The 16,424-nt window shown below is 40.5% G+C and overlaps 1 protein-coding gene across 2 annotated transcripts in view; it reads left to right on the forward strand.

Moving 5' to 3' along the window:
* The window catches only part of PTCHD4 (patched domain containing 4), a gene marked incomplete at both ends in the record, with an annotated part of 85,722 nt that extends 70,182 nt beyond the window's left edge, over positions 1-15,540 (forward strand). For both annotated transcript variants that reach the window (XM_084261953.1, XM_084261954.1), the window contains one exon: positions 13,907-15,540. In XM_084261953.1, coding sequence (XP_084118079.1) covers positions 13,907-15,540 — 1,634 coding nt within the window. The remainder of the gene's footprint in view (positions 1-13,906) is intronic.
* Between the last annotated feature and the right edge of the window lie 884 nt (positions 15,541-16,424).

Consider the following 16,424-nt stretch of genomic DNA (forward strand, 5'->3'; position numbering starts at 1 on the left):
AAAGTTTAATTATACCCCTCTGGGACAGACTGCTAAAGGTCATATTCCAGATACGTTAACGAGCTGCTAAATGCTGCTAACTGGGAAAGGCTTTTTTTAAGCCCTGCACAAGCCAGCCCACTCATACTTTTAATGCCAAAGCTGGGCATATGAGATGTCTGTGGGAGTTTTGCCATGAAAAGAAAGCTCATCTTGTGCTTTATTTACAACCATTTCACCAGGTTTTATGAGAAGCAGATTGAAGATGAGGCCATGCACCACAAAATTTGGGAAGAGATGTTGGTCTAATTCCAGCTCTTCATGTGGTCCTCTGGCTAGTGGTTCAGGGGTGAATGACTGCTATGCAGGGATGGTTGCCTTCATTGGTAGGAGTCCTGCCTCTTCAAAAGGCTGAAGAGCAACAAGGGAAGGAATGTAGGGCTTGAGGAAAAAGCACTAGTCATGTGCTATCTTCAAAAATGAGAAAGCAACACATTTTAACAGATGCCTACTAGTTTGCACAGTCTACTTCTTGGTCTAACACCCAAGATATGAATCCTCTATGCTTTAAGCATCTAAACTGCAATAAAAGTCCTGTGTTACATGAGACCAGCAGGGTCTGGTCAGCCCTGAGTACTCACTGAGAGACTGGTGATGTTTTAAAACTGCATTTCTTTTTGCCTCAATTTCCCAACTGAAAATAAATTGGTGTCATATCCATAAAAATTTCACAGAGGTCATGCTATTCATCAGTGTATGCAGTGCCTGAGGGAACTGATGCATGCACTGCCATGCCAACCCATGGCAAAATAATCAGTTTCTAATTAGTGCTCTGTAAAAAGTGGTGAGGGTAAAATGGACCTGAGACCATGTAGTGAAGGAGCTATCAAACCCAGGTTTCTAAATGGTACCATTATAAGAAAAAAATCAGTAAAGTCAAGAACTTAAATGCCAGAGTTAAAGGCCGGAGGAGCTTTAATTCAGCCTTAATTCATTCATCACATGCACACAGATTTTAATGCAGCCAGCCCCATGAAAACATAGGACTGATTCAGGTCAAAGGGTCCTTCTAGTTCAGCACTTGATCTCTGACAGTAGCCAGTGGCAAGTGCTTTAAAAGTGACGATTTCAGTAGGTCAAGCATAAAGTCACACTTTCCCAAAACACACCCCAGGCTCCAGCTGCTTCTTGGCTCACTGGCTTCCATGCCCAAATGTTGTTCCTCTGAACTCAATGACCCTTTCCCTGCAGTTTTCCTCCATGGATTTGTGCAAGTCCTCTTAACTTCCTGAATGCCCCATGTAAGTGTTACAGGTTTTTTAACGTTTGACTCTAGCTGAGAGCCATGGAGCAGCAGGCTCCATGCTGCAGTTGTAATTTTTCAATAGAGATGTAATAATGAGATGTAAGGAGAATGGGGATTATTCCAGCCATTTGGGTGGGTAGTTTCTCATCTCTCTGGTTCATTTTGCTTTTCACTCTTAGAGGAAACTTTTAGAACCCAGGATGGGCTTTTGCCCATGCAGAGGCATGCTGAAGCCCATTGTACCCTTTTGGCACCCTGCCTGAATGAATTTCTGCATCCATGATGTTCCCTGGCACTGCTGTTTGGTAAACGGTTCATATGTAACTTACACATCCTGGATCTGCAACCTGCAATCCCTGGAGCAAGCTGGTGTGAGCATCACAGCTCATGCATTACAACGTAGAGCAGCAGCCACGTAGCTGCATCAGCTGCCTGGCAGCTGCTTCTGCCTCCTAGCCAAACAGGAGGATGTTTCCCCACAAGAGCCATCCCACCGGTGGGACCACCTGAGCCAAAGCTGTAGTGGTGCAGTGCACTGAAAAGCTCCTTCCCAAGCACCATCGAGGCTTGGCAAGGGCAGCAGAGCAGCCTTCCTCCACATTCTTGTGCAATGCAGAACCTGGGCTATTTGGGAAAGGAAAGAGAGACTTAATAACTGTTTCTCAAACTGCTGAGTCAGTCCTCCCTATTTCCTTCACTCCCAGCACACAGAAGCAAAAGGCTAATGTTGCCTCCCCCTCTGCCTTCCCTTCCTTTTTCTGAAGTAAACAAATGTCAGCAAATCCTGCACCAACAGTGCTGTTAAAAATATCACCCTGTCAGCAGATGGGTTCATTCCCTTCGGTCTGGAGCTATCTCTTCTTTGCAGAAAAGGTGTGCTTCTACACCCAGGGTAACCTGAGTGGCCAAGTGAAGAGCAGGCACGCTATGCTCTTCACTGTACTGTCACTGGCTGGAGTAATTTCCAGATAGACATTAATAGAGAAGGAATGGATTTGACCTGCATTAGCTATCAAGATAAAGGTTAGCCCTGTTTTTCTCAGCTAGAACCTATCCAGGTAGCAATCAAAAATGAGCTACTTCAACCAAGATGCAGTACTCACGCACTTTCAGCATGTTACAGCAAACCTAGCTAAACACAGGACCAGATTTTCATCCCCTGTGATAACCTGGTGCCCCATCTGGCTGTGGGGACGTATGAGAAATATCCAGAGTCAGTCCATATTCCTTCCAAAGGGCACTATAAGCCCCACAAAGCTTGGTCCAGGAGAGATGTCAGTTGGTCAGATGAGTAGCTGGGAAAAAGTTGTGACAGAAAGACACTCCATTGCAGGGTTTTAAAAATAGAAAATAACTTTAAAAACTTATTTAAAACCCATGTGGAGATTTAACCTGTCCCTACTGCAGGTTTCCTGGGCACCAGGGAGAAATGCACAGGTTAGAAGTGTGGCTGCACTTATCACAGCCACAAGAGAGCCAGAAAATGCACTACTGCCAACACAGCAGTCACGAGATGGGTGTTACAGTGACATCACTCTCCGTTACCACCCGTGGGCAGCTCACAAGGTTCAATGTGACACCCGTGACAGGTCCATGGGACACACCATCACACCTCCGGAGCGCGCTAATACACGTGTGTGAGTCACCCACCCGGGACTACAGACTTAGAGCACATCCAACCTTCACTCACCCATCTCTCCAGGTCAGGTCCCTCAGCCGGCATCCTGGCATGGGGAAGGGTCTCCTCGCGGAGCAGCAGAAGTGGCTCGCCCCTCTCTCTGACCGAATCCGAGGGTTTTATTTGCTTTTATGCCTGATGTAGGTGACAGTGGGCAGGACTGTGCCGGGAGTGGACAATGCCACCTTCCATGTCTGTCATTAGCCCTGTTCCCCATATCTCACGCCCTATCTGTTGCATCTCTGCATTGTCTTGGCCCATTAAGACCAAACTGACCCTTATGGCTTCCCTTTATCTTATTGCCAGGCAGCTGAATAGCAGCGTGATGGGGACTCAGGGCAAATTGTTTGCTGAAGGAATTCCAAGGCCCAACCCAGGTTTCCATTAGTTGAATTATGCAGCACTGTCCGTTTAGTCATTTAGTCGCTGTTTACAAGACAACTCCGGTTTGAGCTACAGACACAGCTCCCCATGAGTTGTCTCTGAGGAGATGGGGCCTCAAGGCAATCCAAGGCTGAGTCGCTTCACAACCCCCCATGAGTCGCCTGATGGGCTAGTCACTGCCGAAACCTGTTTGTGGAACTCTGGGACAGATGATCCTTACAAAAGTGAATGGTAAACTTTTTTTGATTGTTGCTTCCCACACTGGCATCTTGTAGTTCCGAAAATTCAGATTGTGCAGACAAATGCATTTTGTCTCTGAAAAGTTTTCCCCTTTCACTCTATTTCTCTCCTGTCTTCCACTTTCTGGTACAGCAGGAGGCCCTGGCACAGGGTGCCCAGAGAAGCTGTGGCTGCCCCTGGATCTCTGGCAGGGTTCAAGGCCAGGTTGGATGGGGCTTTGGGCACCCTGGGCTAGTGGAGCATGTGCCTGCCCATGGCAAGGGGTTGGAACTAGATGGGCTTTCAGGTGCCTTCCAACCCAAACCGGTCTGTGGTTCTGTAATTCATGACTGCATCCCACCACTGAAAACATTGTACACTTTCCTCATTTGTAACTCCAGAAACTTGTCCCACTCTCCTCAAACACTCATGCTCTTCGTTTGCTCAAACTTACTAGTCACTTTTTGACACATATTCTTTCACAACCATCATTTGCTTCAACTATTTAATCGGGGTTTTTTTGCTTTTCTCTGCCAGAAATTAGTAAATGACTAAACTCATTGTTTCTGTAATGATTCAAGTATAGATTATTTTTTCTCGATGCCAGAATCCCACTTGATCAAAGCAGGTTCCTTCCTTGAGACTCACTTGTGCCTTATTCATCTGATGTTCTTTCAGATGTTAGTGGATTATCAAATCCAGGTGATAAACAATGTGTGTTCCGATCAGTGTCACAAATCCATCCTGTGCTTTTAGCATAAATGAATATATAACACATTCATTAATAGTTTGATCTAAATTCATTCCCTTGTCTTCTATATGTCACTTAAACTCCTGTCAATGAATAGCAATTTCCATATGTGCAGTCCTTGTTTACAATGTTCATTAAAAGGCTTAGATGAGAAATAACATTTTAATTCATTGCTAAGCACAGCAGAAAACTAAGCAGGATTCCAACTTTATATACAATTTGCAAGCAGTGTGTGTTAGGGCAAACGTAAATCTCACATAATGAGGTGCACAGCCTGATGACTAATCACATCCATTGAAAGTGTTCTCCATGTTCAGCTCTGTTTCAATGCAAGGGGGAATGGGTGTGTTGCTACTTAATATTTCAGTTTCTTCTAACAACAAGAGGAGCTTCCAGGCATGAAAAATTTTAAAATTTGACCTCAAAATGAACTGTAGCAAACAAACCTCGAGTAGAAAGTGGTGTCACTACGGTTCAGTTAGAAACATGTTTGTGTCTGGACTAACAGATCTTTGGCTCATCTCCAATGCTTAACCCTGGGCTTCTACCCAGGGCTGCTTATGGTGAAGGTCTGGAAAGGCCTTGTCAACATGAAAGATTCAAAATTGGATAAGATTCAAAATTAGGGATGCCAAATTCATGTTAGCATTAATAGTTCTTAATTCAAATCAAGATCAAGGTCCCTCTGTGCGAACTGGGATAACACTGTTTGCCTTGGAGAGTCTGCAAAGTGAGAAACAGAAACCGAGGAAAGATTGAGGATGTGCCAGAGGGATGTGACATGTAAGTAAATGTTCACCCTGCAACATAGCCCAGATCCTGCAGTTGCTTGGCTGATGGGAAAGGGTACAGTGAGGGGGCTATCAAGGACTGTGAAGATGATTAGCTGAAGAGAGTACGTCAAAGAAAGGAGACTGGAAGAGGAAGTGATCCATCACTTTTCATCTGTGTTTCCAACAGATTGGCATTAATGTAATTTCCAGATTGATGTTCCTTAGGATCTTGGAAGGCAACCTGACAGAGAAACTCTGCTATGAGTTCATCACATCATTAGATCATTTCCTGCTTCCACAGGTGTATGTTTCTATATAGGCAATGGAAAGATTTAAGAAAAGTGGATGGAGACAGAAAATGTGATCAGTCTCACGTAATTTCAGCAGCCTAAAAGTCAGGCTCCAAGGTTAAAAGTCTCAGCTTCCATTCTGACAGATGAAAATAGAGTGGGATGCATTGGGAATATCATGCACATTGGTAAGCTTAGGCTGAAACAGTCTACATCTGTTGTAGTCACTGCAAGGACATCAGCTACCACATTTATGACTGTGGCTGAAAAGTTTGCAATATTTTAAGGGAGCACTGCTAGGCTGATACCAAGCTCTTCTAAAATGTCATTATACAGCCAACACCAGACAGAATCAAATGTTTGTGTCTCTCCTCATTGCTTTTCAGCCTCAAACACTTATGGGGTTGCTATCTGCCAGGCTCCACTGAAATGCCCATGAGGAGACTAACTCCTTCATGTTTTGGTCTCGTCAGCAATTCCCAGAACTATTTAAAAGGCTTTCAGAAGTGCTCATGCAGGCAGAAATAAATGCAATTACTTGGAGCATACACAAAGATGTCAGTCATAGCCTGTGTGTTTAACAGAAGTGTCCCATGATTCACTGTTACTTTTTTAATGGTGTTCACATTGTAATGGGGATACACCAAAACTTGGGAGCTGGAAAACACTAATCTGTTCAGGCCTGCAAAGTGGCCAAAGGCTGACAGAAATATTTTCAAAGAAATCAAAATATCTATTAAGCATAACTGACTTAATTTATTATATTTGTGATGGCTTTAACTGCATTTTCTGTGTTTGTCAAAAGTACTAAAATCTAGCATTGCCAAAATTTATTGCATAGCAGTGGAGGTTTCCCTGAAGTTCTTATCATTAAAGATGACTATTCAACTGTCTGAGGTTTCACTGCACTTGGTTAAACATTCTTTCTATAAAACCCAGTTCTGTAAATTGGCTAATTTGTTATGATAGCAATCTTTTGCTTAAAAGAACAATTCTACCCTGCATACTTTTCAGGATGATGGAAAGGCACAGCAGGGTACCCCTCTGTCAGCATGTCTGCATACATTTGGTTAGAGAAAAAAAAATGTGTATGCCATGGCAGCATAAGGAGAATATATTTAGCAATTATTTAATTTCTCTATTTAGATGCTTTTTACTATCACAAAATTATGTGCATCACATGAAATATAGAATCATATGTTTAGTGAAAGCAAAATTTCTGCAGGGAATCCATCATTAGATCTCATCTTGACTCTATACGCTGTAATTCAGAAGATGTAAATACTGCAATATCACTGATCATCCCTATAGCTCAAGAAAAATCCTCCCTTTGGACATCTCTAGTCAGCAGTGCATTGCTACGACAGTTAGATCCTCTGTACCCAAAGTCTGAACCACCCCAGGCATCTCACTGGTAGTATGAGGTCCTACTTTAGTTCTTGTACCAAGATTCTGGAGAAAGAGTAAACTACTAACCACTCTGAGACTGATTTAGTCACCCATCTGCCTCATCAGACACCCTTAGCTACCGCAAAAGCAGCACAATAGCTAAGGGAAAACTTAAGAAGAAATGGTCAATAATCAAACTATGTGAACAATTAAATCACAATCATTTTAGAGGTTTTCTATTTATATGAATTTAAAAATATACATATACATATACTATCTTATCTTTGTCTTTAATCAAACAGGGAAGTTGTTTACTCAGTCTTGTGGTCAAGGTCCCCTTCTTGCCTGGATACCTTACACTGAGATTTATCATAGAAATCATAGAATGCTTTTGGTTGGAAGGGACATCTACGATCATCTAGTTCTAACCCCTTCGCTGTGGACAGGGACACCCTCCACTAGATCTGATTGCCCAAATCCCCATCCAACCTGACCTTGAACGCTTCCAGGATGGGGTTTCCACAACCTCCCTGGGCAACCTGTTCCTGTGCCTCACCACCCTCACGGAAAAGAATTTCTTCCTAACGTCTAATCTAAACCTGTCCCCTTTCAGCTTGAAGCCATTTACCTTTATTGAACAAGTTATAGATTAAGGCAAACATTTTCTTGTACATCCTAATACTACCTGAGTATCACCAAGCTTGAAAGTGTCTTTGCCTTCTGCATCAAGGACCCCAAGGATTTATTATCTCTCCGTAAAATAGTAGTGTAATCATTCTTTCTATTGCTTCTCCCCTTCTGAAATGTGGACAATCCTTGGCAACTGTGACTAATTTGCTTAATTTCTGTGCTTCAGTTTTCTAAATGTAACTGTGCATACTCATGTTAGTGGTTAAGCAGAACAAATGCATGCTACATTACAATGTGTTGAGATGCAAAGCTCCTCTGTTAAAAAGTGATCATATGAGCCTCACCAATCTATGGGGTGCCATTTCAAATCTATAGACCTGGATCAGTTCATAGTTTCATGAATTTTAAGGCCAGAAAAAAGTATTAGATCATAGCCAATTCTTGCAGAAGGTGAATTGGTCTTTCTAGTGGCAGGGAAGAAAAAAATCTCCATGTGCCCTGTTCATCTGTTCCCAGGGAAAAAGAACTGTGATTCCCCCCCTCATGGAGTTTTAAGTTATTTTTCTAGACAGAATAATGGAAAGGTCATTTCCTGGAGACTCACAGCAATGAATTTTAATGTAAACTGCCCACCACTGATTTCAAAGAAACTGTTCTTGCATTCTGTATGTATGAGGCAAGATTACAGGTGTGTGCAGTAATGTTGCATAAAGTTGTGTTGTGTCACTTCTAAGGTGCTTTTTAATTTTCCCCCCAAAGATTAAAACCCCTGTGATATTTTTTCTTGCAATTAAAGGCCCTATTACTGTATCAATTGTAGTTTTGGTTTGAAATATTACATAGACACCAAGGATATCACCACATTGACTGCCATCACCTACAGCAACAAATCCTCTTTTTTTAGTCTTGACCCAAAAAAAAGTAGAGTTGTGCTGATCCTCCTTCCTGGAAAGTTTACCAAAGCTGGCAGAAGCCAGCAGCTCCCTTCAGCAGTGTCTAGTGACTTCAGACAGGGGTCTCAGTGGATATTACGTTGAATGATAAAGTGAAATTCCTATCCAGAGATGCTGACGGGTTGTGGCAAAAGCAACAAATAAATGCTTTGGCTACAACAACGTAGAAGATTGGTGATCCTCCTATAATCAATTCTCATGGCACTAAGAGAGGACATATCTAGCACTTCTGTTAACATTTATTAATCTAACATTTTTTTAGACTTGTAGTGAAGAAGACCTTGCCACCTCCTTAGATTGTGTCTTCCAGTGTTTAATGACACATAGAGGAAGAAAGCTTTGCTTTTTCTAATATCTAACATAAATGTTTTTTCTGCAAATGAAGCCAATGATTCTTTGCTCTCCTCCCAGTAGAAATGAGAAAGATTTGATTGCTGTCCTTTTGATAATAACTTTTCCCGTTGAATGTTACTGAGTCCCCGCTGGTATTCTCATCTATAGAGGGAGAAAGGCCAACTTACTCAGTTTTAATTTCTGCTTTTCGTATTTCACAAACAGGTTATTGTTTGCTGTTTTTCTTCTCCAAGGTGTACAGCTTAATTTAACATTTCAAAATAGTGCTCTAGTTCATGCCTCCATTGTTCTAGAGTAAGTAAAAATATTGCCTCAAAAAATCCTATATGTTACTACTGCTAATTCAGATTTTTACATATTGCAACAGAGTATTTTTCATTTGTTCCTTCTGAAGTTCCCTATAGCTTCTAAACAACCTTCTGTCTCACTTCTCTCTCACCTGTTACTCTTTATTCTGTATTTCTTTCATTTGATTTCCCAGCACAAAGCACCTGCATTTCTCTTCATTAAATTTCATCTCACTGATTTCTGACCACTTCTCCAAGTTTAAAGTCTTGTTCTACAAAGGGTCTGAACTCCTCCTAAGTTTAGCCTCACCCACAATTTCTGTAAGTGTTCATGTCATTAGCAAAACAATGTCAACAGGGCTCATGAACCTTTGATGCAATGTCACTTACAGTGTTGCTTTCAGAATTATAGATCATTGGAAGTGACTCTATTCAATCAGCTGAATATATATTTCCCATGTTTTCCTCTACACAGTATTCCCTTAATTTGCTTTTCAGAATATTAAGTACAATAGTATTAAAAATCTTAGCAAGTCCAGCAGAAAGACATTAAAAGCCTTAATGAGATAGACAGCCTGTCTCCTTCTCCTTCTTTCCATTAGGCTAGGTACTTTCCAAAGCAAGAAATTAGGCTGACTTCAGATTATTTGGTTTTGATAAATTCCTATCAGTTCTTTCTGATCACTTTCCTATCCTCTCAGTGATGATAAATTGGTTTTCAATTCCTTAGTCTATTATTAGCTTTTGAGATAGGAATTGAGCTGATGGGCATTAAAATCTGCAGGTCTTATTCCTTCTCCCTTTTTGAAGATAGATACTAAGTTTGTCTTCTCAATTCTTCTTGGACCATCCCATCTACATTCATTCTTTAAGGCAACTGCTAATATTTTAAGAGATTGCTTTGGCTCAGCTTTTAGTTGATTCACTTCCCCAGTCCCTTCCAGACTAGATAAATTTAATTGAATCAAGTGGTTTTTAATATGTTATTTCACTCTTTTTGTTTCTATCCCTATCCTCTTCAAACTTATTTTAAACATCTGCTTATAATTAATGTTATGTTTTGAAAAGTGAAACAGAAAAAAACATTCTATATTTGCACCTTCTGTGCAGCCTCTCTTATTTGCTCTCCTACCCTCACAAGTAATGGACTTAAAATTTCTGTTGACTCATTTCTTCTTAAGTAGTCATAGGCTGTTGCTTGTCTGGTAAATAAAAAATTGCTGTACTTCATTCATGTCATGTTAGTACTAGAGAAACTTGGCAGTTTTGACCCAGAGCCAAAGACCCTGTGAACCTTCCTAGAACTGCTCAGTGAACTTCACTCCACTGTCAGGGCTGTCAGTGACATCAGTGATGAAGCTGAAGGAACGGAATTTTGCAGAGTGACCAGAGTGCCTGAATCATCAGAAATGTCAGGGAAATGTTGGGTTTTGTCCAGTTCAGAAAAAAAAAAAAGGATTTGTACTGTTAGTGGGAAAGAGGGATAGAGAGAACAGCACAAGGCTGAATGGAAAACTTGGTAAGAGAGTAATGATGTGGGAAAACCAGTCAGGCAATGATTTCTTCCTGTGGCAGCGTGGGAATAACTGCACAGTGTTGCCTAGTTCCTGTATTTGTATGATAGAGATGAAGTTACCTGTAAAAGGAGGGTAGGTGGAAATTTCACGTCTGTGTGATAATAATCATAAGAAAATTAGTACAAGTTTTCAATCTCAAATACCAATATTTTATTTCTGTAACATGGTAATTATTCCATTAGGAAAATAAATCTGAAATTTACTTATAATATTTTATTTTTTTATATTAAGACACATTAGTGCATACTCTTGGGTAGTCTTTGCATATGTATGTTTCATGATGAGAACCCTTTCTATTAGCCATTATGTACCTACACTAAGATTAAATGCATGTTGTCAGGTCAATCAGACAGAGGTATAAAAACCCTTGGTTTGACCCAATGTTGCTACCATTATGTTGTTAAAGGGAGAAGGAACAGGTTAGAGATGAAGGATGTTCTCCAAGTCTCAGATAGATCCTAAATTAGTGTTTCAAATGTAAGGCCTGTAGGCCCTTAGTTCCCTTCACCTTAGTTCACAGTAGGGCACGTGGGAGAATGGGGAGAAGAGAGGAAACTGAGGCAGAAAACAGCATCTCTGTTCAGGAAAATCACTCTGCCCTCAATGGAAGAATCTTTATGGGATGTGGAGATAGGAGAAATGACACTAGCAATGGAATCAGAAATTATGCACTACTATTTATCCCCTCAGCTTTCCTCATAGTAAAAAAATCACAGAATGGTGATGGAGAACACAAAAAGAGAGACAGAAAAAGAAGAGGATTACCTGAAGCTGGAAGAAAGGGGGACAAGAATGAGGTCAGGAGCTAACTGGGAAAGAGAGGTGTTATGAACATAACGGATATATATGATAATATATAACATAATGGATATATATGCCTATAAGAAAGCTGGGGAAGAACTGTTCATCAGGGCACGGAGCAATATAATGAGGGGTAATGGTTTTAAACTAGAAAAGGTCAGATTTGGGTTGGATATTAGGAAAAAATTCTTCAATATGAGGGTGGTAGATCACTGGAACAGGTTACCCAGAGGCATAGCAGAGGCCCCATCCCTGGACATATTCATGGTCAGGCTTGATGGGGCTCTGAGTTACCTGATCTAGTGAAGATGTCCCTGCTTACAACAGGAGGGTTGGTCTAGATGACCTCTAAAGGTCCGTTCCATACACATACTATGATTCTATGATTCTATGGTATGTACAGGTTTTAAGTGGCAAAGTTATTTGTTACAGGGACCTTTTTCAGAAATGTATGGAAAAGAACCATCCAGTATCAGTCGGTAGAAAGAGAAGGGGTGAGCACAGACATCTGAGGGAGATTGTTGTTCTGTACTGACCCCAAAAGAGAATGAGGCATGACTCCTATACCCTTAAATTATGCCATGCAAGGACATGGGCACTGAAAGTGGTGACCAGCCAGCCTAGCCCACACCCAGCAGGGTATTTACACGCTTGCTTTAATCATAATATAAAATGCTATCCAAGTCGCTGGATTCTCCAGCTTTACTCATCCCAAGGAGCCAATTCTTTCTGCTTGACAGTCCAAAAGTGACAGTGTACAAGATAACCATGTCTTGAGAATTTGAACAGACTCATCCTCCTAAACTTACCAGGGAATTCCAGGTCCCTCCTGAACCAAGATGCTGATTCATGAGAGACCAGCATTTCAACACAGGCTTTTTGCTAACTGCAAGACTTCTGTAATACTGTATGTTTATCTTTCACTGGGGACACTGATTTGCAGTAAAACAGGTAACATTCTCAGAACTTGACAGTTTATGCTGTAATTTCCCCTGTCTAGAATGGCTGCCAGGAGTCTGCTTTGGGCCACATAAGCAGCTGTATGAATCCAAACAATTTAAATAAAAATACTTTTTGCTCGCTATTACACACTTCATTATTTGCAAAGCTCCTCTTGTCATATTTCTGGTTTTGTTACAAGAAAATTACCTTCTTTCCTGCTTTGTTGCATGAAATTCTCCTACTGCAGAGTGAAGGCACACGAACGAAAGCATCTGCAATCTGCTTCTATTTCTTGCTCTGTTAAGTAGTGTGTTTCCTTATGTTGTCTGGAATTTCATCAGAGCTTGATCCTGAGTGCAGAGAACTTTCAATTTTCTCATTCAAATCCAAATATTTTATTTTAGTTTTCAACTAAAATTTTTATTTGAAAGCTAAACCCTTTTGGTTGTGATTTTTAATGTTATTTTTTATGTTTCCACCAAAATTTAAGTTAAATAATGGGAAATAAAAGGATAAATGTGTGTATATATCTATTCAAAATATATATTATATTATATTAATATGTGTTCATAATAAATAACTTTTACTAGTTAAAACTTTTCCAGTAAGGTGATCTTCAACTTTACCATTCTGTCCCAAAGTTTAACAACTGTAGACTTCCTGGACTGTGATTTTACTCCTGATGAGTAAAAAGAAAGTAAGATGTATTAAGCTTTCATTTACTAAAAAAATCATACACCTAAAATATTTCTCATGATGAAATACAAAGTAAGAACCTGTCATGGAGCACTTGTCATGTCTGGCACTTTTCTGAGTGTCCTTTCATGTGAACGAAGAGAATTCCTTCTCCCCAGGAGAAGCTCTGGATAGCTGAGAAAGATAAGCAGCAAGATACATGATGATGAAAAAAACCTCATACACTTTCTAGGCAATGTGGATTTAGCCAGTACTGTACTGTCCATCATTACCACCAACATGTCAACTTTCATATAGTGTGGAAACTTGTCTTCTATCACTGAGAAGTTCCACTTTCACTCAGAACCATGCTTTTTGTACTTAATGGCAGTATATTTTTTCCTTTGTCCAGCATGAAGAACCAAGATGACACTTTGTTGGTCACACCTACTCATCTTTCAAATAATGTCTCTCAGAAGAAAATGTGACTACTTGCATTTGTAAATGTTTCAAGCTGAATCCCTTAAATCTTGAAAGACATAGGATGCCACAAGGAGTTTCAAGGATGAACCCCAGACTTGTACTAAACTTAATGTTTACCTTTGTCCAATATAGGCAGTCCATTTGGGAATTCAATGTCCATTAAAATCAATGAGTGTCTTTTAAAGAGTATTTGATAATTTCATTTCTGAGCATGGACAGTCTCAGAATACCAGGCTGTTAATTTAAACACTGGCACATGAACTCTGATACCTAGTTTAAGATAGACACTTCACAATTTTCCATTTGTTTAACTGGTGACAAAATCATAACAAAACAGCAGACAAAATTCTTTGACTGCTGGAGGATGAAAAACCTGGAGGATTATGGCACCCCCTTTATGTATGGACATGTATATATTTTGTTTTCTCATTTCAGGTCATGGAACCAAAGGAGTATTTGAACTTCTTTCAGGATGGCGTCGAACCAGAGAGAATCTGCCATTCAAGGACAGAGTAGCAGATGCCTACTCAGATGTCATGGTCTCCTATACAATGACAAGCTCCTTGTATTTCATAGCCTTTGGCATGGGTGCAAGTCCTTTCACCAACATTGAAGCTGTAAAAGTCTTTTGCCAGAACATGTGTGTCTCCATCCTGTTGAACTACTTCTATATCTTCTCCTTCTTTGGTTCCTGCCTGGTCTTTGCTGGCCAGTTGGAGCAGAACCGTTATCACAGCATCTTCTGCTGCAAAATTCCTTCAGCAGAATACCTGGACCGGAAACCTGTGTGGTTCCAGACCATGATGAACGATGGCCATCATCATACTTCTCATCATGAGACCAACCCGTACCAGCATCACTTTATCCAGCATTTCCTCCGAGAGCATTACAATGAGTGGATTACCAATATCTATGTCAAGCCATTTGTGGTGATACTGTATCTCATCTATGCCTCTTTCTCCTTTATGGGGTGCTTACAGATTAATGACGGAGCCAACATTATCAACCTTCTTGCCAGTGAGTCTCCAAGCGTCTCCTATGCCCTCATACAGCAAAAGTATTTCAGCAACTACAGCCCAGTGATTGGTTTCTACATTTATGAACCTCTGGAGTACTGGAATGGCACTGTGCAAGAAGACCTAAAAACTCTAAGCCAGGGGTTCAATACAGTGTCCTGGATTGAACAGTATTACCAGTACCTTCGAGTGGGTAACATCAGTGCAACCAATAAAAGTGACTTTATCAGCATCCTCCAGAGCTCCTTTTTAAAAAAGCCAGAATTCCAGCACTTCAAAAATGACATCATTTTCTCCAAAGCTGGAGACGAGAACAACATAATTGCTTCTCGTTTATACCTGGTGGCCAGGACTAGTGAAAACACACAGAGGGAGGCAGTAGAATTGTTGGAGAAGCTGAGGCCACTCTCTCTTATACAGAGCATCAAGTTCATTGTGTTCAATCCTACCTTTGTTTTCATGGACCACTATGGTTTATCCGTAACTATGCCTGTCCTGATTTCTGGTTTTGGCATCCTTCTGGTGTTAATTCTGACCTTCTTCCTGGTTATCCATCCTCTGGGAAATTTCTGGTTAATTCTCAGTGTCACCTCGATAGAGCTGGGTGTCCTTGGCTTGATGACCTTGTGGAATGTAGACATGGATTGCATTTCTATACTGTGCCTTATCTACACTTTGAATTTTGCCATAGATCACTGTGCACCCCTGCTTTATACATTTGTACTAGCTACTGAGCACACCCGAACTCAGTGTATAAAGAACTCCCTCCAAGAGCATGGGACAGCCATTTTGCAGAACGTTTCTTCCTTTCTTATTGGGTTGGTCCCCCTTCTCTTTGTGCCTTCAAACTTGACCTTCACACTGTTCAAATGCTTGCTGCTTGCCGGCAGTTGCACACTTCTGCACTGTTTTGTTATTTTGCCAGTTTTTCTAACCTTTTTCCCACCTTCCAAAAAGCACCACAAGAAAAAGAAACGGGCCAAAAGGAAGGAACGAGAAGAGATCGAATGCATAGAGATTCAGGAGAATCCTGATCATGTTACAGCAGTCTGAAAGGCTTAGAAAAAAATATTAGTATATTCTCTTTTTAAAAAAGCGTTGCACAGAGATGCAGGGAAAATAGAGCAAAGATCTCAGCTGCTTGTGCTGGCCAGGTCTGACAAGGCAAAGGAAGATCAAGAAGGGGTATTCATGACACATCAAGGTGCAAACTTTTTTTAACAAAAATAATGAAAGTTAAAATAATCTCAATTGTTTCCTTTGAATCCTCATTCTTCACCAGGGAAAAGTATGTTGGCCATAAGTTTTCCTGAATCTCAACCTGTAGCTCTAATGGGAATTGCTTGATCTGTCATATGTAGGACTGAAGCGAAGGTGAAGAAGAGTTACCGTTAAGTAAGCATGAGGAAATAAGGCAGATTTGTGTGATAAAATTGACCATGGAAAAGAACAAAAAACAACAGCATTTCAAATAAACAAAGGGAACAAGAACAAGAGAGGTGAAAAAATGCCATGGTATTTTTTCTTGAGCAAGCTGGTTAAGAAAAAAACCAAAACCTATGCACTTGGGAAGTAGATGTTAAAAACAATCCAAGCCAAAGTACTTCCCAATTCTAGTATACCATGCATATCTGTAACACCACAATTAGTGTTATTGTGAATATGGATGGCAAAGATATACTGCTAAGAGATAGAGGTACTGTTTATACAGAAAAAGAAATAATCATAGCCATTTGGAAATTTAGTATTTATTTTCTTTTAAAGTGACACATGACCTTTATCTGTAGAGGTCACAGCAGGTAGTTAATACCACACATATGTTTGGGCATATCTGAAATGTGAAATTCCCCTTGAAATAACAGATATCATGAAACTAACCCAGGCCATTACCACTGCAGCGGCATTTGCAGTTCCTACAGTGTAACACTTTTGAATTC

This window comes from Gallinula chloropus, assembly GCF_964237585.1.
Source record: "Gallinula chloropus genome assembly, chromosome: 3".
Classification (NCBI taxonomy): Eukaryota; Metazoa; Chordata; class Aves; order Gruiformes; family Rallidae; genus Gallinula; species Gallinula chloropus.